General features: G+C 47.6%; 1 protein-coding gene across 8 annotated transcripts in view; it reads left to right on the top strand.

Moving 5' to 3' along the window:
- MOK (MOK protein kinase) overlaps positions 1-26,390 on the top strand; it is a 57,859-nt gene that overhangs the window by 24,252 nt on the left and 7,217 nt on the right. For 2 of the 8 annotated variants that reach the window (XM_003933374.4, XM_039462823.2), the window contains 10 exons: positions 4,618-4,707; positions 7,549-7,619; positions 16,354-16,432; positions 16,549-16,597; positions 17,344-17,522; positions 19,331-19,432; positions 20,639-20,812; positions 21,505-21,619; positions 23,763-23,963; positions 24,049-25,459. In XM_003933374.4, coding sequence (XP_003933423.1) covers positions 4,618-4,707; positions 7,549-7,619; positions 16,354-16,432; positions 16,549-16,597; positions 17,344-17,522; positions 19,331-19,432; positions 20,639-20,812; positions 21,505-21,619; positions 23,763-23,963; positions 24,049-24,129 — 1,141 coding nt within the window. In that variant the 3' untranslated portion in view covers positions 24,130-25,459. Of the gene's footprint in view, positions 1-4,617; positions 4,708-7,548; positions 7,620-16,353; positions 16,433-16,548; positions 16,598-17,343; positions 17,523-19,330; positions 19,433-20,638; positions 20,813-21,504; positions 21,620-23,762; positions 25,460-26,390 lie in introns of those variants that run through there. The other 6 variants (XM_074394324.1, XM_074394323.1, XR_012516433.1 and 3 more) reach the window with 4 other exon arrangements.

Raw genomic sequence — 26,390 nt, 5'->3', positions numbered from 1 at the left:
AGCCTCTCAAGTAGCTGGGATTACAGGCATGCGCCACCATGCCCAGCTAATTTTTATATTTTTGGTAGAGGTGGGGTTTCATCATGTCGGCCAGGCTGGTATCAAACTCCTTATCTCAAGTGATCCACCTGCTTCAGCCTCCCGAAGTGCTGGGATTGCAGGTGTGAGTGACTGCGCCCGACCAAGGGGGACATTTAGATACTTGATTTTAACCCTGTCATCATTTAGTATTTACACATAAATATCTTTCTAAACCCTGTTTTGGCTGCATCTCATACATTTCTGTATGTTGTGCTTTATTTGGTTTGAAATATTTTCTGATTTCCCTTGTGATTTCTTTTTTATTGTTTAATTTCCAAATTTTTGAGCCTCTTCTAGATAGCTTACTATTACTGATTTCTAATTTAATCCATTGTGATCAGAGAACATGTTTTGTAAAGTTTTCAGTCTTTCGAAATGTATTGAGACGTACCTTATGCTTCATCACATTATCTGTATGGATGAATGTTCCATATATACTTGAAAAGAATATTTTACATACAGTTTTTGAATATACCGTTCTATAAATGTTGATTAGAACAGGTAGTTAATAATACTGTTAGGATCTTTTATATCTTTACTGATTTTTTTTGAAAGATTGTTCAGTCAATTACAGGAGTAGGATGCCAAAATCTTCATCTTTTTCTTCAGTTCTGTCAACTTTTCCTTTATGTATGTTAAAATTCTCTTATTTAGGCCAGGCATAGTGGCCCATGCCTATAACCCCAGCACTTTGGAAAGCTGAGATAGTGGATCACTTGAGGTCAGAAGTATGAGACCAGCCTGGCCAATGTGGTGAAACCCTGTCTCTACTAAAAATACAAGAATTTGCTGGTTGTGGTGGCAGGTGCCTGTAATCCCAGCTACTTGGGAGGCTGAGGCAGGAGAATCACTTGAACTTGGGAGATGGAGATTGCAGTGAACCAAGATTGCTCCACTGCACTCCAGCCTGGGCAACAGAGCAAGATTCCGTCTCAAAAAGAAAAAAAAGGCTGGATGCCGTGGCTCATGCCTGTAATCCCAGCACTTTGGGAGGCCAAGGTGGAGTGGATCACCTGAGATTGGGAGTTCGAGACCAGCCTGACCAACATGATGAAATCTTGTCTCTACTAAAAATACAAAAATAGCCTGGCATGAAGGTAGGCAGCTGTAATCTCAGCTACTCAGGAGGGTGAGGCAGGAGAGTCACTTGCACCTGGGAGATAGAGGTTGCAGTGATCAGCCTCCGTGGAGGTGGCTGGTATCATGCCACTGCACTCCAGCCTGGATGACAGAACAAGACTCCGTCTCGAAACAACAAAAAAATTTTATTTAGCACATACACATTTACAGTTGTCATTGCCTCCTTAAGTGTTGAGCCTTTTTTATCGTCATGAAATCCTAAGTAGTAATCTTCCTTATTTTGCAGTCTACTTTGTCTAATAGTAGTATAGCCATTTCTTTTTCTGCTTTGCTTTGAGGACTTTCTTCATATAGATTATACTGGTTAGATAAATTTGTTTTCCATAAAATTCATCCAATAAGATGAAATGTTGATATTTCGTAATTGATCTTTACATTTTTTTTTTTTTTTTTTTTTTTTTTTTTTGAGATGGAGTCATGCACTGTCACCCAGGCTGGAATGCGGTGGCATGATCTCGACTCACTGCGACCTCTGCCTCAGCCTCCCTAGTAGCTGGGATTACAGGCTCCCACCACCACGCCTGGCTAATTTTTTGTGTTTTTAGTAGAGATCATTTCACTGTGTTGGTCAGGCTGGTCTCAAATGTGTGACCTTGTGATCCACCTACCTCGGCTTCCCAAAGTGCTGGGATTACAGGCATGAGCCACTGTGCCTGGCTGATGTTTAAATTTTTTTTTTAAAAGTCTGAGTCTTGATAATCATAATTTGTTCTATTTGTAGAAAAATTCCAATTACGGTAAATGTCATCTTGGTTTTTTTGGAGCAAAGGCTGCCTACATTCCTCTTATGTTCAATTCTGTGTTATTTTGTTTCCAACAGAACAATAAACAAACCGAATGTTACCTGACCACAAAATTCAGAGCAACTCCAAGTCAAAGAAAAGTGGTTACTTCCAGTATTGTTTAGATTTTTTTCATGATTTTAAAAGTGGGGACAGTTTATTTGAATGTTATTAAGCACTATTATTTGGACAATTGCTAGATCCTGGTGTCTAGCAGTAATGCAGGAAAATGTGCCTTTCTAAATGTTTGTCTTAGTTCATTATTTCTCAATGAATGCCTGTGGAGACATGAAAGAATCCTGTCTATAATAAGCAAAATATGTTTCAGGGGTGTGGTAACTGGCTTTTCTGTTACAGATAAGAGTGGATATTTGTCTAAATCGAATGGCTATTGGGCTTCCCAGTTGTAAAAACTAAGTTTTTCAGATAGGGTATTCAAAAATTAGAACTACTGCTAGCCTGTTAGCTTTTTGTCCTTTCTACTGGAAACAGGATTTTTCTATATCAACACTCTTGGCATTTTGGTCTGGAATTTTTTTTTTTTTTTTCTGTTCTGTGCATTGTAGAATATTGAATGATTTGTATTCATTGGTAAATGGCTGCTGTCCAGAGCCTCTTGAGTGTCACCTGGGCCCCCTGTTCAGCACTCCCTAGTTCTGGCCACCTCAAGGACCTGGCTCCAGCATAGTGGACTGGGTCTTTTCTGATTTGGTTGTGGACCTGGGGTGCAAGTTGCTAACATTTTGAATAACAGCTTGGATGTGAGGGAGGAAATACAGTCTAGTAATGAAAATGGGGCTATAACTTTTAGTCAGAAATATTCTTAGACTCTTCAGGCTATTCTATTTTCAGGCTCTTCTTAAATGTCAGGCTTCTATTTGTTGGCTAACATGAGAGTGACTTAAAATATTTAGCCTTATTTATTTTCTAATTTATATTTTGAGATGGAGTCTCACTCTCACCCAGGCTGGAGTGCCATGGCACAATCTCAGCTCACTGCAACCTCTGCCTCCCGGGTTCAAGCATTTCTCCTGCCTCAGCCTCCCAAGTAGCTGGGATTACAGGCACGTGCCACTGCCCTTGGCTAATTTTTGTATTTTTAGTGGTTTTTTTTGTATTTTAGTTTCACTATGTTGACTAGGCTAGTCTGGAACTCCTGACCTCAGGCAATTTGCTCACCTAGTCCTTCCAAAGTGCTGGGATTATAGGCATGAGTGACCATGCCTGGCCTCAGCCATATTGATTTAAAACTACGCTAATACTACTGGGTATAACTACTCTTCAAACACAAAATGTTGAGCTTTCCACTATATATGAAAAGTTGATAGAACAGAATTTGCCAGTTGAAAAAATAGTCCCACAGTTAGTTCCTTTTGGAGCCCCTGAGATGAAAATTTCTGGTGAATTGAATTATTCAACTGAGTGTGACCTCATGGGCCCACTGTGGTAAGTGGCATCTTCAAAAGAGGTCTGTCTAGAGGGCAGTGACAGCCAGCCTCAGGCTTTGAGCCTGATTGCACTGTATTGTCATGATTTGTATTGGCGGAGCAGTCTTCATAAAGAAGAGCCTGCAATAAGACACAAGCCAAGAGAATGCTTGTCACCAGGTGAGTGAAATGGAAAAGAGGGCTGGGTGCGGTAGCTCACATCTGTAATCCCAGCACTTTGGGAGGCCAAGGAGAGTGGATTACCTGAGGTCAGGAGTTTGAGACCAGCCTGGCCAACATGGTGAAACCCCGTCTCAACTAAAATTACAAAAATTAGCAAGGTGTGGTGGCGCGCATCTGCAGTTCCAGCTACTTGGGAGACTGAGACAGGAGAATCACTTGAACCTGGGAGGTAGAGGTTGCAGTGAGCTGAGATCTCGCCATTACATTCCAGCCTGAGCAACAAGAGAGAAACTCCATTTCAAAAAAAGAGAAAGATAAAAAAAAAAAAAAGAAAAGTTATTAAAAATAAGAAGGAGGCTGGGCACAGTGGCTCATGCTTGTAATCTTAGCACTTGGGGTGGCTGAGGCGGGCAAATCATTTGAATGCAGGAGTTTGAGAGGGTATAGTGGCATGGACCTATGGTCCCAGCTACTGAGGAGGCTAAGGTGGGAGGATCACCTGAGCCTGGAAGGTTGAGGCTCCAGTGAGACATGATTGCATTACTGCACTCCAGCCTGGATGACAAGAGTGAGACTCTGTCTCAAAAAAAAAAAAAAAAAAAAAAGAAGGAGTGGGTCTCCTCTTGGAACTTTGAAATGCTCATTTGCAGATAGTATACCTATAAACTGAAGAATAAATCTTAATTATTAATCTTATTAATAAATTTAATCATAAGTTTTATTGTCTAATTCTTTTTGTTAATATGTAAAATAAACTACCTAGTATTATTTCAGGATCTTAGATGGGAAAAATTTTAACATATGTTCTAAGCTGTAAGAACCTTGATTTTTTTTAATGCACTAATGAGGTATGCTTAACTTCAGTTTCTAATGGGAAATAAAACCTGATTAACTTGCTTGAAATACTTGTGGGTTTTAAAATTGTGATTCTGGATAATAAGTAACTCTAATTTTGAAGTTGACCTAAATTGTGAATGAGCTATCCATTTTTACCTACACAATAGTATTGAGCAAGTCAACAGCCTACGAGAGATCCAAGCACTGAGGCGCCTGAATCCACACCCAAACATTCTTATGTTGCATGAAGTGGTTTTGTAAGTATTTTTGGAGCTTGAAAAGTTATCTAAATTTGATGAAAATAATCTCTTTGTTAAGAAAGGAAACCATGGTAGACATTTTGAATATTTGCTTTGTAGCTCAGAGAGTAACCATTTTCACTTAATCTTATATCACACCACATTTTTATTTGGGAAAATGTGCATTTGATTCTATTTTTTTTTTATTTTTTGTTTTTTTTTTTGAGACGGAGTCTCTCTCTGTCACTCAGGCTGGAGTGTAGTGGTGAGGTCTTGGCTCACTGCAAACTCCGCCTCTTGGTTTTAAGCAATCTCCTGCCTCAGCCTCCCAAGTAGCTGGGATTACAGGTGCCAGCCATTACGCCTGGCTAATTTTTGTATTTTTAGTAGAGACGGGGTTTCACCACGTTAGCCAGGTTGGTCTCGAACTCCTGACCTCAGGTAATCTGCCCACTTCAGCCTCCCAAAGTGCTGGGATTACAGGCTTAAGCCACCACGCCCAGCCAACATCTGATTTTTTTTTTTTGAGTCGGAGTTTCGCTCTTGTTACCCAGGCTGGAGTGCAATGGCGTGATCTCGGCTCACTGCAACCTCTGCCGCCTCCTGGGTTCAAGCAGTTCTCCTGCCTCAGCCTCCTGAGTAGCTGGGATTACAGGCACGTGCCACCATGCCCAGCTAATTTTTTGTATTTTTAGTAGAGACAGGGTTTCACCAAGTTGACCAGGATGGTCTTGATCTCTTGACCTCGTGATCCACCCGCCTCGGCCTCCCAAAGTGCTGGGATTACAGGCTTGAGCCACTGCGCCTGGCCAACATCTGATTCTTAATGTGGAATGCTTTCATTTAGGTGACTCCACATCATAAAAGCATCTGTCATGCAAATAGTCTTTCTGTAGCTCAGTTAGGCTGCTGAGGTCTTGAGAGTGAATTTTGGCCTACCGGGAAAGCACTGTTGTGTTATTTCAGGGATTGTACATTCTCACTCTATCCTTGCCAGTTGTCATTTTTGAACAGTCTCCTGTAGTCTTTCTTACTATAATTGATAACATTTCTGGGGATTTTTCACTTCTGTTCTAATTATAGAATATTTCCATAAAGTTTATCTATCAATCAAGAAGGCAGAACACAGCTTATCCCTTAGTGCCTTCCTGAGCCTGGGAAGCCTTCTTCCTGGCAGCTTTGTGCTGCGCTTACAGACCCCGCTGAGCCAGGGAGTCAGGCTACAGGATTTTGGGATGCTGTGGACTAGAAGGGCACCACCACTCTGAGAGGGGGCACCTTGGTGTAGAAGCTTCACTGTGCCTCTGAGGGAGGCTGGCCTGTAAGATCTGCCAAGGAACTCCAGGCACTGCCAGTTAAAGTCTAGTAAATTTTAATCAGAGGATGGAACAGTTTTAAACTCAAAGTGAAATGTCTTTTTATAACTATGTGACTTCCTGGCCTGTAGCGTTCTTAGAAGTCAGTTTGGGCCAGGTCTAGAGACTGCAGTTCGTATGTAATGGTCTCAAAACTGCATGCACATCATGCGCTTTCCACACCCTTTACAAAGTGCTTCTGTCCAGAGTCTCACGTGGGGTTCCTAACAACTGAGACCCCTTCCAGCCAGACTGGAGGCACCGAGAGTAGAATCTGGGGATACAGGCTCCTGCTCACGACTCTGGGAACTCTTAAGGGCCTGCTTGAACTCAGGAGAAGTTGGTGGCTCAGCTAGCAGTCTCTGTCCCCATTCTGTGTCAGCACGGATATCACACACTTTGTAATGTGACTCGTTTTTCTCCTTTTCCCCTGACTGCTTTTTGGTTTTTGCTCTTCCGTGTGATTTATCCCAATTACGTGGAAGGAATTTAGCTAAATTAAAATTAAATTTGCAGTCATGGAGCATGAATTAATTTTTTCTTTCTTTTTTTTTTTTTTTTTGTGACGGGGTCTCAAGAAACTGTCATGTAGGCTGGAGTACAGTGGCACAGATTTGGCTCGTTGCAATCTCCACCTCCCAGGTTTAAGCAATTCTCCTGCCTCAGCCTCCCGAGTAGCTGTAACTACAGGCATGCCACCATGCCCAGCCAATTTTTGTATTTTTCGTAGAGACGAGGTTTCACTTTGTTGGCCAGGCTGGTCTCAAACTCCTAACCTGAAGTGATCTACCACCTCAGCCTCCCAAAGAGTGGGGTTACAGGCGTGAACCACTGCGCCTGGCCTCTTTTATTGTTTTGCTTGCCAACTCCCTAATCTTTTTCTTTCTGCTGATAGTTAATTGTATATTTTGAAGATATATCTGTTTTCGACTTTTTTTTTTTTATTTATTTTATTTTATTTTTTTTAGAGACAGGGTCTCGCTATGTTGCCCAGGCTGGAGTGCAGTGGTTATTCACAGGCACGATCCCACTACTGATCAGCAGCGGAGTTTTGACCTGCTCCATTTCCGACCTGAGCTGGTTCACCCCTCCTTAGGCCACCTGATGGTCCCCTGCTCCTGGGAGGTCACCATATTGATGCCGAACTTAGTGTGGACACCTGATCGGCATAGCACACTCCTGGGCTCAAGCCCGGAACTCCTGGGCTCAAGTGATCCTCCCACCTCAGCCTCCCAAGTAGCTAGGACTACAGGCACGTGCCACCACGCCCTGCTCAACTTTCAGAATTTTTTTCAGAGTTGAGTTTTGCTCGTATTTTTATTAATGATACCTGAAATACTGATTTAAAATAAAAGCCTTTACTTAGTTTTAGCAATTATACTGTAGTATTTCATGTGGGAGTGCCTTATGTTTACTAAAAATATTTACAAATGATTTAAATATTGGGTTATATTTTCTGATTAAGGCAAGAAAAATTATTTTTAAAACTTGCTTTCTTCTTCAGTGACAGAAAATCTGGTTCTCTTGCACTAATATGTGAACTTATGGACATGAATATTTATGAGCTAATACGAGGTACGTAGAATAATTTGAAAGCTAATCTAAGGCCCTCTTTTAAGGCTTGCAATTCATATGTGCTTAGTTGTTCCCAACATCCCGAGTCATCACAGTGCCATAGTTATATATAATACACTGTACAGCACCACTTCACTCACGAGTAGGGAGTTCCCTGATGGCTTGTCTGCTCAGAACATGGCTGCAAACAAGAAAGGAAGCCCCAGGCCCTCTGGGTGCACATGAGATCTGGGCGAGGATGGCGGGAGGCAGCAGGGGCGGCTGTGCTGCAGAGCGCCCGCAGCCAGCCCTGCCATGGGCACATGCACACAGGCCTGCTGGCTTGGGGGGCCTCTCTGCTCCCCGGATCTGCTGTTACTCAATATTCTGTTCCATGCCTATAAGGCAGAGCTTTCCCTGTAACATCGTCCCCTGCGTGTGAGGGAAGCTCCTGCCATTTTCCAGGGTGCTCGTTCATTTCCTTTCTTCTGAACAATGAAGCACTGTTTAGGAGAGCATGTTTGCCTGAGATGACCTCAGTCAGGGCTGGTGTCGGATACTTATAGAGGTCCCTAAGGGGAACAGGAGAAAAGGAGAGAGCTGGCTGGCCCACAACAAGCAAAGTGTTCCTGGGGGTCTGACCTCATGGTTGTGTTAGATGTCAGGACAAATGAACCTTGTATATCTCACTAAGAAAGCAACACAGCAAGTGTTTCATTTACAAATCACATTATACCTAGAAGACAAATAAAAAACAACTGCCCTACTGTCACTTGAGTGACTATTTATGACTTGGAATCGAATTTTAGTGACAGCATCATAGATGATTTTGATGTTGTATTTCACAATTTGGGCCAAACTGAAGATGATGTGCTATGGGAAACTTGTAGATCAATTAACTATTTTTGTGACAAAGAAGACACTGATGTTGAAGATAAATATGAATAGTTCAAATAAAATTGTTTTTATGAAGTTGGATAGTGGAAAAAGCATTGTATCAATATTCATGTATTTTATATGTGACTTAAAATATGTGATGGTACAGTACTAACAAAATAAATAGCATAGGTAGGCAAGTCTCACTCTGTTGCCCAGGCTGGAGTGCAGTGGCATAACCCTGGCTCAATGCAACATCCACCTCTTGGGTTCTAGCAGTTCTCCTGCCTCAGCCTCCCAAGTAGCTGGGACTACAGGCGCGTGCTTCTACGCCCAGCTAATTTTTTGTATTTTAGTAGAGACAGGGTTTCACTGTGTGGCCTCCCAAAGTGCTGGGATTATAGGTGTGAGCCACCACACCCAGCAGTAGGCAGGTTTTTCTACATCCATAAAAGTTGTTGTATATAAAACCGAGCACAGTGGCTCATGCCTGTAATCCTAGCACTTTAGGAGGCCAAGGTAGATGGATCACTTAAGGTCAGAAGTTCAAGACCAGCCTGACCAACGTGGTGAAAACTTGTCTTTACTAAAAATACACAAAAAATTAGCAGGGTGTTGTGTGTGCCTGTAGTGCCAGCTACTCAGGAGGCTGAGGCAGAAGAATTGCTTGAACCCAGGAGGTGGAGGTTGCAATGAGCCAAGATTGTGCCACTGGACTCTAGTCTGGGCAACAGAGCGAGACTCTGTCTCAAAAATTAAAAATAAAGCCTGGGTGTGGTGGCTCATGCCTATAATCCCAGCACTTTGGGAGGCTGAGGCAGCTGGATCACTTGAGGTCAAGAGTTCAAGACCAGCCTGGCCCATCAGTGAAACCTTGTCTGTACCAAAAATGTGAAAAAGCTGGGCATGGTGGCATGTGCCTGTAGCCCCATCTACTTGGGAGGCTGAGGCAGGAGAATCGCTTGAACCTGGGAGGCAGAGGTTGCAGTGAGCCAAGATTGCGCCATTGCACTCCAGATTGTACATTGAAGCGAGACTCTGTCTCAAGAAAAAATAAATACATAAATGAATAACTCAACAAGATGGGACAATTTTCAGCAAGTTGCTGCGTGTTGGCTAGGCTGGTCTCAAACTCGTGACCTCGGGTGATCCACTCGCCTCGGCCACACATATCAACACTAATTAGGTGTCTTTATTCATGTAAGGCACTGAGCACCAGCTGCTGACGATGATAGTGACTTAGTGAAAACTGAATCAATCACTAAGGCTTTCGCTACCAAAATGACCATTCTTATGACGTAAATTGCCACTCTTAGGTTATTAGAATATTGAGGAGCACTATTAAAGACTAAAGAATGAGGTAATAATGAAATAAGGGAATGATCATACAGCCATTATTGTGTTGTGTACTCGTCTTTATGGCAGTGTGCACAGTCTGGCAAGAACCGGGAAGACAGAAGCAGCCTGTCAGATGTGTGTTTTTGATATTGAAAGATTATATAGCCTAGTGTCCACATAAACTATATGAAAGTGGTATAAGAGAAAAGGAAATGCTGGGGTAATTTTCTCTTTGTTGAGCAGGTGTCAGATGAGGCAGAGATGGTGTGGGCTAGGGAAGTAAGGCTTTCCTGGAGGAGTAGTAGAATTAGACAGGTGAAGGAGAGGATGTCTCATTTGCAGTGTCGTGCCATGGGCTATTCCAGAGGCAGGGACACGGGGAACACAACAGACACACTTCCCACCCATGTGGAGCTCACACTCGATGAGGAGAGAGAGGAAACAAATTCTTAAAGAATTTATCAAGAATATCAGTTAACATGATCAAGAATTCCAGATAGGGATAAGGCTGTCAGCGACTACAACAGGCCAGTGTGTTAGAGAGTGGTAAGGTTTGAGTACTTGAGGCAGAGGGATAGCCAGTGCAAAGGCCCTGAGGCCACTGTGAGGGAGGAGACCCATGTGGCTGGAGGACATGGAGGAGCATTGTAGGAAATGGAGTAGGCAGCCACCAGTGAGGCTGGTAGGGCGAGGGTAAGAATTTTCGTTATTCTAAGTTCAGTGGGAAGCCATTATCAGGTTTTAAGGCAGGGGAGAGATTGTTTTCAATTGGTGTTTAGACCAGTGTTTCTAAAACTGTCGCAAAAGACCAGTTGTTTTATTTCTAATCTGTTGTAGACCAGAATTTTTATAAAATGTAGTAAAAATGAATGACCAGAAAAGGGAACACGTGCGTCACAGCATGTCAGATTGCTATAAATGGTTCTAAACAGTTATTCTGTAACAACCAGTCCCTGAAACTGGCATCAGTTTATGGACTGTGGTTTGAGTAGTGCCTTTTTAGAAGGAATTCTCCAGTTGCTATTTAAAGACCAAATATGCTGGGAGTGGGTGTGTTGGTTCTCCCTTTCAGCTGGAAACAACAGCATCCCCTGTTCTCTGATGAACTCCAGAGGGATGACTCTGTGATACAACTAGATTGCCGGAGTCGCTGGGAGGACTGAAGAAGCTGACTCTGGGCTTGGCCTCTCGGAAGTCGCTTCTCACAGCTGCTGTCCATGATTAGGCTGCTGCCCCTGCCACTGACAACACTCTGCGGAATAAAGCTGCTGCAGTCACCAGGCCTGGAATAAGGCCGCCTCTGCCAGGGTGAGGAGGCAGCCGTGATCTGTGCCCTCAGAATGGAGGCTTTCCCTCTCTCATCTGCCCCCATACCTGGGCCTGAAGCGTCTTCCCAAGTGGTCCCATTTAGGCAGAGCCCAAGTCACATCTGGAAGCCACAGCTGCAAGGCAGCCTGAAGAATGTCATTTGGACTTTCAGGCCTGCTGTGCTACATGGAGGGGTTGGGATGGGTCCTGAGTAAGCCAGTCTGTGGGTGTGCCACGAAGGCAAGAATGGTGTGGGAGCCTGGGGAAGGGACGGTGAAGGCGTTTTGTCCACCACTCACTTTGGAAGATTGTCCCGATTCTTCTTTGGTGTGAGTTATTAATTGGGGTGGATAGAGAATGGCTACGTCATCAGCGATCCTAGTTTGTGTATTTGGATGTATGCGCTTATGGCTCTGGGCTCCTGCCGTCTGCAGTAGGAAAGCCGGTCTGGGAATTTATGAAGAAAAGCTATAAAAGGTTAAGTATCCCTCATAATCTGACTATAGAGGCAGCTACTGTTTTACACAGCTATATCTGATTCTGCTCTTTTTTAACTATTCAAGTTAAATTCATAGGGCCAGGTGCAGTGGCTCATGCGTGTAGTCCCAACTCTTTGGGAGTCCAAGGCGGGAGGATTACTTGAGCACAGGAGTTCGAGACTAGCCTGGGCCACATAGTGAGACCCTGTCTGTACAAAAAAAGTTTTTTTTTTAAATTAGCCAGGCGTGGTGGCACACACCTGTAGATCCAGCTACGCAGGAAGCTGAGGTGGGAGGATGGCCGGAGGCTGCAGTGAGCTATGATTGCACCACTGCACTTCAGCCTGGGCAGCAGAATGAGACCTGGACACACACACAAAATTCATTTGCCTTAGTGAGTGGCTAGTCGTGGTTCTCTCCACCCTCGCTGGGAGGGGTGGTGCTGGGATGCCGTCATGATGCAGGCCACGTTGGCAGCTGTATTCCTTTAGTTAGTGCTAAGTGCAGGGAATGCCATGGTTTATCACTGTGTTCACTTAGTTTTTTAAAAATTGATAGTATTAAATATGACGTTCCTTAGAGTCATCTTAACGAGACTATTTGGTAAAAAATAACTTGGAAAAATTACCTTGGTCAGGATAGCTACAGCAGATGAGGAAATGCTGGGGTCACTGGTGTTCACTAAGGGGCACATGAGAAACTTCTGAGTGGCTTGTTAATTGTACTCTATTTTACTTACTGTTTGAAAACAAAAATTTGATGGGAACCAGATACAGCCTTGGACCCGGAAAGTTCTGGAGAAGCTTGTGGAGAGTGGGTAGGCAGAGCTTTCCTTCGCAAGAGTGTGGTCTCCAGCTGTTGAGACCACTGAGCCCACACTATTGCCTTGATACCCTACTCTAGCAGTAACCCCTCCTTACCCCCGAGGCTGTGAGTAGGTAGTTTCCAGGAGGAGACCCGAGAAGGCCAGGAATGCCGGGCACCTGAGGAGGACTCTCACCTGGGACTGAGGGCATCTGAGAAGCACAGATTACTGGCCACCATTACCGTTTGTGGCTCCATTAGGTCTAGGTTCAGGCCTTGTTTTGTTTTTGTTTTTGTTTTTTTTTGAGATGGAATCTCACTCTGTTTCCCAGGCTGGAGTGCAGTGGTGTGATCTCGGCTCACTGCAACCTCTGCTGCCCGGGTTCAGGCGATTCTCCTGCCTCAGCTTCCCGAGTAGCTGGAATTACACGTGCCTGCCACCACACCTGGCTAATTTTTATAGTTTTAGTAGAGATGGGGTTTCACCATCTTGGCCATGCTGGTCTTGAACTCCTGACCTCGTGATCCACCTGCCTTGGCCACCCAAAATGCTGGGATTACAGGCATGAGCCACCACGCCTGGCTGAAATCTGCTTTTTTTTTTTTTTTTTTTTTTTTGAGACCGGGTTTCGCTCTTGTTACCCAGGCTGGAGTGCAATGGCGCAATCTCGGCTCACCGCAACCTCCGCCTCCTGGGTTCAAGCAATTCTCCTGCCTCAGCCTCCCTAGTAGCTGGGACTACAGGCGTGCGCCACCATGCCCAGCTAATTTTTGTATTTTTAGTAGAGACGGGGTTTCACCATGTTAACCAGGATGGTCTCAATCTCTTGACCTCGTGATCCACCCGCCTCGGCCTCTCAAAGTGCTGGGATTACAGGCGTGAGCCACCGCGCCCGGCCTGAAATCTGCTTTTTAAAAGACTCCTAGGTGATTATGAAGATTGGATAGACTTTTCCTAAAAGATTCCACATTTCGCAAGTTCAGATGACTCTAATGATAGTTTTATGATGTGAGTCAGATTTGTATGTGTGGACATGGCTGGGAAGGGCATTCCTAGGATGGAACATCAGGAAGGTAAGTACTAAACAGGAGAGCTTTGGGAGCATCCAGAGAAGAGTGCACGTGTGACTTCCTCTCAGCATTCGATAAACAAGAAGGCTGTGGTGGTGCATGGTTCTTGAAGTGAGGACCCAGGACTAGTAGCTGCATCTGGGCTCTTATTAGGCCATTTATGGGGCCCCACTGCAGACCTTCTGAAGCAGAAATGTGGTAGTTGAAGACAGGGAGGGGCAGTCTGTGTCTTAGCAACCCACTCACTGGAGTCCAGGAACCCTTGTGGTGGAGACGAATTGGTTGAAGGGTGTCTTGAGTGCCAGGCTAAGTCAGGGGGGGCAGTGAGACTGGGTTTGATGGTAAGACCCAGGAGCACCGATGAGACAATCTTCCAGCAGCTCATCCTGCTGCATGTGTGAAGGGGAATGCAAAGCCGCCTTCTTGTCACCTGTTTATAGATATTAATTGAATAAGATTCCAGAATTCCTCAAGCTTGGGAAAGCTGGTTAACAACTTACTTCTGATTCTTTTGATTTTAATTCTGGAAAATTGATGATAAATTATGTGAAACAATAAAAAGATGATAGTATTACGTGAAAAAGTTAATTGCAGCTGGGCATGGTGGCTCACGCCTGTAATCCAGCACTTTGGGAGGCTGAGGCAGGCAGATCACGAGGTCAGAAGTTCAAGACCAGCCTGGCCAGCATGATGAAATCCTGTCTCTACCAAAAATACAAAAATTACCGAGGCGTGGTGGTGGGTGCCTGTAATCCCAGCTACTCGGGAGGCTGAGGTGGGAGAATCACTTGAACCCAGGAGGCGGAGGTTACAGTGAGCCAAGATCACGCTATTGCACTCCAGCCAGGGCAACAAGAGTGAAACTCCTCCAAAAAAAAGAAAGAAAAAGAAAAAGTTAATTGCACCTAGACATTTTACAATTTAAATTACTGTCTATTTATATACTATAAACAAGTAGAGAAAAAGAATAATTTTAATTTTCAAAATAAATTGCAAACTTAGGACCAAAAGGGTCCAATGCCATATGTGCTGATGGAGAGAGAAAGTGGATTTCCAAACTGTTAAGTGAACTTGTTGTGCAGATTTCAAACTTAATGACTTAAAACACGCACTTTGAAAATGAAAATCAAGTAAAGTTGACATCTTCTGGAACAAGGGTAAACTGTGATGCTGAGTGTGTGGTATGAAGAGTCTTCAAACATAGTAGAAAGCCACGGGCACCAAGGCACAGCCAGTCCGGGTGCTGAGTACAGGGCGGCCGCAGGGCACTGTGCCAGATGCGCTAAATGGCCCCTCCTGTGGACTGGGAACTGAAAGCAGCTGAATGAACTGCTTCTTGAACTGTGATCTGTCCCCCTTTAAAGTGGAAATCTCCACATATACAGGAAAGCCTAGCGGAACACTGGGTTTACGAGTGACTCCTAACATTTTCATCATCAACGTAGGCTGGCTGAGGCTGTCATACCATGCTACTCTGGCGACCGTCGCTCAGTGCTATTCCCACTGAAATCGTAGCACATGCACTCTGAATGTTGCAGAGCAGTGGCCGGTGTTGGAGGTGATGCGTGTGCTAATTGCACTGATTTCATCCTTACACATTGTATGTACAGATCAAAATAACACTCTCTGGATCCGATGAATAGGTACGATTACTATGTGTCCATTAAAAATAAAAAAAATACTAACAATTCTATCATTCTTTAATAACGTCTATCAATTGTTTCTTCATTTTATAACTGGCAGTTTCCCAAACCTGCTTTACCCGTTTCAAAACTCAGAAAAACCATGTGTGCTGGAGCAGAGGCGGAGTCACTGTGCAGCTGATAGGGCTGGCTTGCCCGGTGCCTTCCAAAACAGGCCCTTTCGGTGTCTTCACCATCTTTATATATTTCGTTAAATTTGCAAAAATAAGATATTTCAACCACAAAGTGAAGACTGCCATCTCTTATATTTTAACCTCTCCCACGTCATACTTCCCCTCTTTGAGAGTAACCATGGAACGCCTTGGACGTGTCTGGAATCTCGTTAGGGGTGGCTGGGATACGTTTATGTGCTTTGCGTCTCTTCCATGTATTAATAGTTGCATTATTGCTGGCCATCTCTTTTTGGGATGTCTTCTAGAAATTCTCTGAATATGGTCAGTTCAAAGATTAAAGAGCATTCACTCCATAGAAAACTTGAAATATGAAATCTTATAGCGCAGATGTGAAAGAAACTTAGCAGAAGATTCCCCAGATTTGACAACAGTCTTAAAAATTACATGGTGTTCCTAACACCTAGTTGAGGATGTGAAAGAAACCTCTATAGACTGTCAGAAAGAAAAATAAAAAAGCAATTTTCCATTAACAATATATGTGCTGTGTAATTTTAAATGAGAGCATGGCAGTATACAGACTTTTTTTTTTTTTTTTAAGACAGAGTTTCATTCCTGTCACCCAGGCTGGAATGCATTGGTGCAATCTCGGCTCACTCCAACCTCCGCCTCCTGGGTTCAAGCAATTCTCCAGCCTCAGCCTCCTGAGTAGCTGGGATTACAGGTGCCAGCCACCACACCCAGCTGATTTTTGTATTTTTAGTGGAGATGGGGTTTTGCCCTGTTGGCCAGGCTGGTCTCAAACTCCTGACCTCAACTGATTCACCCACCTCACCCTCTCAAAGTGCTGGGATTATAGGTGTGAGCCACCATGCCTGGCCAATATATGGAAATTTAAATGGTATGTTTTAGGTACACTACATATTTCCCAAGACTACTTCAGATTATTTTTCACAGGGGAAGTTAGATTTTCACACATTATTAAATAAAAATGGATTATTTTTATTTCAAAAAAGAAGATATGTACCGTCAGTAACCATATTTGCCTATTTTCTTGATTGTACAGGGAGAAGATACCCATTATCAGAAAAAAAAATTATGCACTATATGTACCAGTTATGTAAATCCCTTGATCATATTCACAGGTATGCTTTTAGAGATTTGACAGCCTGAAATTAATAAAATATGTTAGCATTCAAGTTCAAGAATTTGAATCAATGAAGTGTAATTAATTCTATTTTTCCTTTTATACTGAATGCAGAAATGGAATATTTCACAGAGATGTAAAACCAGAGAATATCCTCATAAAGGTAAGAGCCTTTACATGAAAGCTGGGTATCAGAGGAAAGGTTGAGTAGAAAACTTCTCCCACCAGAGGAGCTTTCAGTCCATGTAACTAGACAGCTTGTTTGTTACGATATTTTTTGCCTCTCAGGTTGTAAAAAAATGTTTTATTTAATAAATGCCAGCAACATAACCGACTGTGCACCTGGAAGAAAATAACAGGAAGTACCCTTCAAACACTGCAGACCACAGTGAGCCCCATTCAGATGGCCATTCGAAACTCCTGGAAGTAAATGTGGCAGAGGCAGGATTTGAGCTCAGGTCCATCTCACTCGAAAGCCACTAAATCCCCTGTGGTTAAGCCGTACAATTTGCTGTTCCCGGCACCTGTCACTGGCTGTCAGCAGGCTCCTCTGAGGCTTCGTGGCTAAAGAGCCCTTGCCGGGCCGGCTGTGGCATGACCAGACAGACGACTAGTGTCTGTCGTTCATTTGTAGAAGCGCCATGACCTAACCGTTTTTAAAACCTGTGGACATTTGGAAATATGTGTAAAACATAGCCAGAATATTTGTAAACCTGTTCCACTGAATAGAAACATCACTTCCTCATCTGCCAGGGGCACTTTCAGGTGCTCATAACACTGGCAATTTGCATTTTACAGACGACTTTAGATGCTAGTAATTTTCCCGCTGGTGCATAAATATTTGGAGTGGTTTGTATTACGACAGCCACATGATGAGACGTTACTTGTCCTGCTTCTCTCCCCTTGCAGCAGGATGTCCTGAAATTAGCGGACTTTGGCTCCTGCCGGAGTGTCTATTCCAAGCAGCCGTACACAGAATACATCTCCACCCGCTGGTACCGGGCCCCGGAGTGTCTCCTCACTGACGGGTTCTACACATACAAGATGGACCTGTGGAGCGCCGGCTGCGTGTTCTACGAGATCGCCAGGTAGCGCCAGCCTGGCTCCTGCGGCGGGAGGGCGGAGCAGCCAGGCTTGCGCTCCTTCCCCTGCAGTCCAGGTGTCATGGTCATTCTGGTTTTGTTTTTGTTTAATTGTTTTAAATTTAACAGCAAGTAGACTAGGCTTTCATTTTACTTTTGTGGAATATTTGTCCTGGCCTGCCCCTCCCAGAGTGGAGCACCAGCCCTCAGTTCCCCCTCACACACACCCCAGCAGTGCTGGAGCTGCCTCCTTGGGCTTGCTGTGAGGGGCTTGATGGGGCCCGGTGATGGAGCAGGGGAAGCATGCCACTGCCCCTCCGGGGGCTGCCATGGGGAGGGGTGACTCGGGCCTCCCCTGAGAGGTGCAGTCATATCAGGTCGGGTGCCCTGGCCACTGGTGTGAGGATGACGTACCATCTGGCACAGTTGAACTCCAGAAAGCCCTAATCCCAGCCCTCCCTGCTCCAGCCTCCAAACCCCTCACTCCCTTCAGCCTTTGGGAAGGAGCAGTGGCCCTGGGACGAGGCAACGGGGGGCGGGTTCCACTCAGAGGTGGAGAAGCGCACGGGGGTGGAGGTGGCCTCTAGCAAGCAGCAGTGAGGTACGGTCTGGTGGCGCATCTGAGGGGTCACAGTCTGTCCCACCTGCTCGGCCACTACAGAAATACGGAGAGATGCGCGCTTGAGGACACACTCCTTTGATCCAGACGGTTCCTACTGATAACTTTTCATTTTGGAAAGCCGATTGGCAATTTCACTGAAGCCAGAGTGTCAAGTGAGAATCCCTTCTCATGAGCTCAGGTCCTGTGAGCTCATCTGGAGGGGCAGGTGTCAGGAGCACTGGCACACAGGGCAGCTCAGCGCACCAGCTGCCGAGCTGGACTGGGATAATCTCCCCACGAGGAGCTCTTTCCGGCTCACCCGCGTTTCCCCCTCTCCTTTAGTCACATAATCCGGCCGTTTTCTGGAATAGAAATACCACCAGAGGGTATTTTCAAACCTTTGTGACATGTAATAGGAATCGAATTTATTTATACAGGTTTAAAGTCTTTTCCCCACAATTCCAAAAGTATGAAAGCTCTGGAAACCAAAAGGTTTCTTGGGACTCATTTGGTGACAAAACCTGACCTCCCTCATCCCGAATTTGTCAGCAAAACTCCCCTTGGCTGATGGGAGGCTCACTGTGGGGTTATTTATCATGGGTAGTGTGAATTAGTCATATTTCACTGCAGACAATGCGCTGGACAGATGTTGGAATGTGGCTGTCTTTTGCTTCTTAGAAAACACACGTCAGGGCCGGGCATAGTGGCTCACCCCTATAGTCCCAGCACTTTGGGAGGCTGAGGGAGGATCACAAGGTCAGCAGTTCGAGACCAGCCTGACCAACATGGTGAAACCCCATCTCTACTAAAAATACAAAAGAAAAAAATTAGCTGGGTATGGTGACGCACACCTGTAGTCCCAGATACTCGGGAGGCTGAGGCAGGGGAATCACTTGAACCTGGGAGGCGGAGGTTGCAGTGAGCCGAGATAACAACACTGCACTCCAGCCTGGAGGACAGAGTGAGACTCTCAAAAAAACAAACAAAAAAAAAACACGTCAGACCTGTTGGTAAAGTGGAAACAAAGGCTGAGCACAAGGGAGAGTGGCGCCTCCCTGCGGTGAGGGCCTGCACGAGCAGCTAGGCTCAGTTCCTCGTGTTTCGTGTGAGTGAGCCTGTCTGTGGGTGGTGGGTGGGGTGGGGGAGGAACCAGGCAGAATGGATAGGCCATGGCCACATAATGATCTCAGTGCCCCTTGTCATGCCCTTCCAGTCTGCAGCCCCTCTTCCCTGGAGCAAATGAATTGGACCAAATCTCAAAAATCCACGATGTCATCGGCACACCTGCTCAGAAGACCCTTACCAAGTTCAAACAGTAAGTGTTGTGCTCTGAGTGCACGCGGACTCACTCCTCTGTCAGAACCTGCGTCAGGGCGAGCGCCTGCACAGCCAGTGAGTGGCTGCTCAGACAGAGCCCATTACTTGGGGGGTCTCAGAGGTGAGCTCTTCCTTGAGCATCACAGAGATTTGTCAGAAGCTTTCTGAGGGGCAGGGAGTCAGGCTCTGTTCCCTGAATAGTTTAAGCAGAACTTAGAAGCCTTTGGGTGGAACTGCATAGACCGCAGGGGCTCAGTGGATAAGGGCTTTCTGCAGCCCTCCCTGGTGCTGCTGGCGAGACGGCCCTGGAAGAGGTGTTCCCGGACTCGTAGGAGTCTGATGGAGCTGAGGCTGGGGAGTCGGGACTTCCCAGAAAGGGCCTGTGGGCCGAGGAGCAAGCAGCACTTAGCACCCCCAGATCCCAGGGAGGGAGGAGGTGGTGACAATTTTGGACTCTTCTTTTTATTTTTATTTTTTTTTGAGACGGAGTTTCGCTCTTGTTATCCAGGCTGGAATGCAATGGCACGATCTTGGCTCACCGCAACCTCCGCCTCCTGGATTCAGGCAATTTTCCTGCCTCAGCCTCCTGAGTAGCTGGGATTACAGGCACACGCCACCATGCCCAGCTAATTTTTGTATTTTTAGTAGAGATGGGGTTTCACCATGTTGACCAGGATGGTCTCGATCTCTTGACCTCGTGATCCACCCGCCTCGGCCTCCCAAAGTGCTGGGATTACAGGCTTGAGCCACCGCGCCCCGCCTGGACTCTTCTTTTTTCATTAAACTTTATTTCATTCTTCTCATGCAGGAAGGTGGTATTAGTCTTTTACAGGAAAGGTAGTTTTCTGACATTTATAGCATAACAGATCCCCCTTTTATAAACAGGCTACTTTTATAGACTTTTAAGAGCAGCTTTAGCTTCGCATAGAGGCCTGTCCCCATGCGCACACAGCCTCCCCTGTCGTCGGCACCCCACTCGAGTGGTGTGTTTGTTATGGTCGATGAACCACGGACAGCTCATTGCCACACACCGCCCATCGTTCACCTCAGGGATCCCTCTTGGTGGCGCACATACAGTGGGCTGGGACGGGCATAGACTGTGAGTCAGAAGTTCCCCTCTGCGCAGGGTCTTCAGCCCTGACGGCGGGCCGCGGTGAACTCGGTGACAGCATGACCGTTTATCATCATTGGGCTTTTAATACAGGTCGAGAGCTATGAATTTTGATTTTCCTTTTAAAAAGGGATCAGGAATACCTCTACTGACAACCAATTTGTCCCCACAATGCCTCTCCCTCCTGCATGCAATGGTGGCCTATGATCCCGATGAGAGAATTGCCGCCCACCAGGCCCTGCAGCACCCCTACTTCCAAGAACAGAGGTAGGCGCTCTCCTGGGTTCTGTAGGGAGGATGGCAGGACCTTGCGGGTGGGACCCATGGGCACATGGTTGGGTGAGGAACTGCCCTCTGGAGGGTTCCTAGTTCTTGGGAATCCCGCTGTCTATCCTGAAGAGTGATCAGGGCCTCTTAGGGCCCCCACCGTGCTGTGTTCTGGTGTATCCTCCCCAAATGAGGCTGTTGGCAGCTCCACGGCAGGGGGAGGCGGGGCTGGCTGGCCACTTGCGGTTGGTGCCGAGGCTACAGGTGGTAAGCCTTCTAGAAGAGCCCGGCGTGCAGCCCTTGTAAATGGTGTGAGCGCCTTCTGAGATGTTAGAGCATTTTGGATGTTTCCTGGCACTGGAGTGCCTGCTGGATGCAAATCTAAGACGTGTCTGCCCCGAGATCCTCTAGTTCCGTATCTCCATACACTCCTGTGTGGTAACTATGGAGGTGACAGTTTATCCCAAACTGCGACTCCCTGGGTAGGCAGTGCCTGTGGTTCGTGGAGCCAGCTCTGCTCCTGGCCCAGAGACTGAGACAGAAAAGAAAAAAAAAAGCCTCTGATTACAGCTCGTGGAAAAGGAGAGCTAGTGACAACTCACGCGGTAGCCAAACTGGAGACAAAGAAGCTACACAGGTCGTGTGCTCGCGGTTCTCAGTGGAGCCGCTCATTCTCTTCTCCTTCCTCCTAGGAAAACAGAGAAGCGGGCTCTGGGCAGCCACAGAAAAGTTTGCTTTTCAGAGCACCCTGTGGCACCGGAACCACTCAGTAACAGCTGGCAGATTTCAAAGGAGAGCAGAAAGCAGGTACTAAACGAAATTGGAGCTGGAGACCACCTAGCTCAGTGGGGACTGGACACCCTGGGGTGGCCCGTGTCTCTCTGAGGATGTGGAGGCCTTGACAGACCACGGTGTCAGTCGAGGCCTGAACAGCATGCGAGTGGATGGCTCCGTGTGTCGGAACAGCAGGGACCCCCGTTGTGTTTGCTTAAGCCCTTTCTGCCCCAGTAGCTCAGGATCGATGATGAAAATCCCATGTGAGCAGGCTGGAGAGGGGACCCTTGCACGAGCTTTTGTGTCTGCCTGATGACCACATGCAGGTGCCAGGTTCTGTGCCAAAGCACTGTGCAGACATCGCCTCACTGTGGCCCTGGAGGGAGGACCCAAGAAGATGCAGCACTGGCCCAAGTCCCCACCTAGCCAGTAACAGGCCCCACATCCTAGGCCGGCCACGCTGTCTGCCTGGCCCAGATGAGCACTTCGTCCCCTCAGCGGAGGTTGTGCACATTTTGGGTTGAGAGATGCCAGCTTCCTTCCACAGTGCCGTCACTTTCCCACCTACCGTGTGGCATCCTAGCCCAGTGCAACCCTGTGGCATCTGCTGGCAGGGTCACCCCGGTCTCCCAGTGCTGGGCTGGCACCCCAACTGTGTGATTATGTGCCCTTCCATCATTCATCTGTCCCGTCGTCCCTGCCTCACTCGCCCCTCCCAGCCTTTACTGAGTGCTCCCTGCCCGCTTAGGACCTGGTAACCCAGAGCTGCAGCCAGGCTGCTCTCCAGAAAGCAAGGCTCCTGTGTCCTGCCGGCCACCGATTACAGCTCCGCTTGAATGTCCAAAAGACAAACTTGCTGAAACCCCATCTCCTGATCTTCCCCCCAAACGTACTTTCTCCCTGTAGCTTCCCGTGGCCTTCCCCCCAGGGAGGCAGCTGTGTCAACTGCCCAGGCCCCCTATGGACCCTTCCGTCATCCACAGGGGCTCTGCCTTCTGGCCTCCTGCCTCCTCCTCACCATGACCAAGTCACCACAGATGGCCTCCTCACTACTGTCCCCGCCCTGCCTCCCCTCCCTCCTGGACAGAGGGACTGCTTCAAACCCTGATGTCACTCCCAGCTGGCATTCACCCAAGTCCCCACCCTCAGTCTCATCCGAGGTCGCATGCTTTTCTCTAAGGGAAAATACTTCGATAGGAAGTATTTGCGGCCCTGTGGCCTGGGGTGTTTGTTACACTCCCCACTTTGCTGCAGTGTGAAAGCAGCTGGAGACAACACGTGAACCACATGGGGGCTGTGCTCCAGTAGAACTGGGGACACCAAAATTTGAATTTCACATAATTTTCACATGCCATGAAACATTTTTTTTAATTATTAAAAAATATAAAAACCAGCTGGGTACAGTGGCTCATACCAATAAACCAAGTGCTTAGGGAGGCCAAGGGAGGGTCACTTGAGGCCAGGAGTTTGAGACCAGCCTGGGCAACGTAGGCGAGCCCACCCCCCCCCCCACCACCGCATCTATGTTTTAAAAATTAGCTGGTGTACTACTCAGGAGGCTGAGGCAGGAGAATTGCCTGAACCCAGGAGGGGGAGGTTGCGGTGAGCCGAGATCACGCCATGGCACTCCAGCCTGGGCAACAAGAGCAAAACTCCGTCTCAAAAAAAAAAAAAAAAAAAAATTAGCTGGTGTGGTGTGCGCCTGTAGTCCCAGCTATTTGGGAGGCTGAGGCAGGAGGATCATCTGAGTCTAGGAAACTGAGGCTACAGTGAGCCCAAACTGCACCACTGCACTCCAGTTTGGGGTACAGAGCAAGACTCTGTCTCAAAAAAAAGTGAAACCTTAGCTCACAAGCTGCCCAAAAGCAGGCGGCAGGCTCATCAGGGTGTGAGGCCCTGGAGCTGGAGCAGGAGGAGGGGTGGGCGCCACTGCCTGGGTACACTTTGCCACCCGCACTGGCTCCTCAGCTCGAAGTTGGCGTTGGCCTCTGCCCGGGACTCTGGTGAGCAGCCACTCCTGTGGGGTATCTGGGACCTGGTACATGTGTCCCAGTCACATCTCACAGTCAAGAAATTATATTAGGCACAAGCAGTACAAAAGAGCCTCTTGCGTTTTTCCTAATTTCCGTAAAGGGGAAAGCATTTTATGTCCAACTGGCGTTTGTTCTGTTTCAAGAAACAATCGCTAAAGCAGGAGGAGGACCATCCCAAGAGACAAGGGCCGGCCTACGTCATGGAACTGCCCAAACTAAAGCTTTCGGGGGTGACCAAACTGTCGTCTTACTCCAGCCCCACGCTGCAGTCTGCACTTGGATCTGGAACAAGTGGGAAGGTGCCGGTGCTGAGACCCTTGAAGTTCATGGGCGCGAGCAAGAAGGTAGCGGGACAGCCTCTCTGCGCTGCTGCTCTCCCGCCAGCCCAGGCGGCCACTCAATTTTTGGTCTGTAATTTTTCTTTGACAGACAGATCCACGGAAGGACCTTAAGCCTGGCCTGCAGCAGTGTCGCCTGCCCACCATAGCACGGAAAGGTGGAGGGTACTGAGCAGCGGGGTTGTCTCGACTTCCTGTAGGCAACACACTGGGCTGGCCTGCGCGATCTGCTCCCGAGACGCCACGGAGGGCTCGGGTTGCTCCTGCGGTGGCTTCACACTGGCCAGGCTCTGGGTGCTGCCCTGGCCCCCCTTGCCCACGGCCCACGCAGCTGCCCTGGATGTTCTGAGCTAATATATTTGTAAAACCACCACTTTCTAGGGTTTTCTTTCGTTTTCGTAACTAAGAATTAGGGGCAGGGAATATTTTGTAACTTTTTATATGAATCAGCGAATGAGCAGGACTGTCTGCGATGTACTGGTGAGGCGCAGTTGGGAGGTGCGCTCTGCCCGTCCCCCGCACGTCACAGCCTGCCGCTCAGTCACGGAGCACGCCACGTCTTACCAGGGATGCTACTGGAGACCCCTGACTTTTATTAAAGAATGAGCTGTCGTTAACACTATTTCATCTAATATTCTCTGAGTCCAACATGTGTCCTTCCCAGCCATCCCTTGGTTTTAGCTTTTGTGGGCACACGAGGGAAGGTGATTTTGTTGGGAAGACTCTGTTGTGGCTTTTCATTTGAAAAACCATTCAGAAGCCGGGCGTGGTGGCTCAAGCCTGTAATCCCAGCACTTTGGGAGGCCGAGGCGGGTGAATCACGAGGTCGAGAGATCGAGACCATCCTGGTCAACATGGTGAAACCCCGTCTCTACTAAAAATACAAAAAAAATTAGCTAGGCATGGTGGCTCGTGCCTGTAATCCCAGCTACTCAGGAGGCTGAGGCAGGAGAATTGCCTGACCCCAGGAGGCGGAGGTTGCGGTGAGCCGAGATCGCGCCATTGCACTCCAGCCTGGGTAACAAGAGCGAAACTCCGTCTCAAAAAAAAAAAAAAGAAAAACCATTCAGAAACACACACAGGCGTGTCCTCAGAGCCCCTTTGCTTGTCAGTGACCAGCCTGGCGAGGCAGCGAAGGGCACAGAGCAGGCCTGAAGCATCTCTTCTGAGCACGGGCTTCGAGGTGGCCACACGGTCATTTTAGCTTCTGGTGCCCAGCTGTCTCCCAGGAGTAGGGAGCCCTGCCCTGGCCTGCCAGTGCTGCTCTGAGCTGTTTCCCGAGCGCCAACGATAAGGTGGGCACCTTGTGTCCTCCTAAAAGAAACCTGTTTCCCCGTGGGGCTGGGGTGGGAGCACTGCAAAGAAGCTGTGGCTCTGGCCGGGCTGCTGGGCAGGGGAAGGATCCTCACAAGCCCTTTTATCGTGGAAAGTAACCTAGTAATTGGGTCTTCCTTTTTTCTCATCTTCTCAAACTTAACAATATATATATTTTTAAATCTAAATTTCCCAGATTAGTGTTGGCCTCTCCTTGTTCCCGCTGAGACAAATGCGCGATGCCCTTCAGGTGCTCTCCAGTGGGCCGGCCCAGCCCCAGGCCAGCTGACGTGACAGTGGACTGCAGGAGGGGGGCAGGCTGGAGGGAGAGGAAAGGGTGGGAGCGTGGGGCAGCGAGTCCATGGGCACAGTTGCCCGGTCTGGGCCACATGGGGGCAAAGGAGCCCAAGAAGGGCAGATTCAAGCTGGGAAGTGGGGTTCACCGTAATGTCCAGAGCAGGGTGCAATGCAGGTCTCTTCCTGAGCTCCTTTAACACCCATTTGAGACCCCCGTGCAGTGTTCAGGGCTGCCCTCGCTGTAGGGGAGGTGTCTGAGTGGGGGGTGGGGGGTGGCCGTTCTCCCTCCGCAGAGGGCTTTGGAGTCACAGGGGAGGCAGACCCACGGCAGCAGGGAGGGCTGGGGGACAGAAGGCTGTGGAGGTGGGGGCGGCGGGGCACAGGTCAGAAACAGGACCTTTGGGCAGGGGACTGGTGGGTGGAAGGGGCATTCCCTGTCCCCGGGCCTGGCTTCAAAGTCGGGCATGTTTAAGGATTGTTTGTGTACTTAGGAAACGTGTTATTCCCTTTAAGTGTATAAAGTATGAAGGGAAAGTCTTTACAGTTCTCTGCAGGCCTTGTTGAGAAAGCAAATGTGGTCTGCAGATGCTGGTGCCCAGGACACCAGCTGCCCTGTCCCGACTGTCACCTCGTGGTGGGGGCAGCAGGGCTGGGGTCCCCACAGGTGACCTGGCATGTCACCACTTGAGGCCCTCCTGGTTTTGTTGGACTCAGGCAGTGTTGAGCCTGGCACGCCAGCCTGACAGTTGTGGGGACAATTACGAGGCAGTTGGATTTTGGCAGCTGGGCCTCCAGGCTGGAGCTGGGCAGGGGACCAGAGCC

Source organism: Saimiri boliviensis, chromosome 2 (assembly GCF_048565385.1).
Source record: "Saimiri boliviensis isolate mSaiBol1 chromosome 2, mSaiBol1.pri, whole genome shotgun sequence".
Lineage (NCBI taxonomy): Eukaryota > Metazoa > Chordata > Mammalia > Primates > Cebidae > Saimiri > Saimiri boliviensis.
This window is presented reverse-complemented; position numbering and strand designations above follow the sequence as displayed.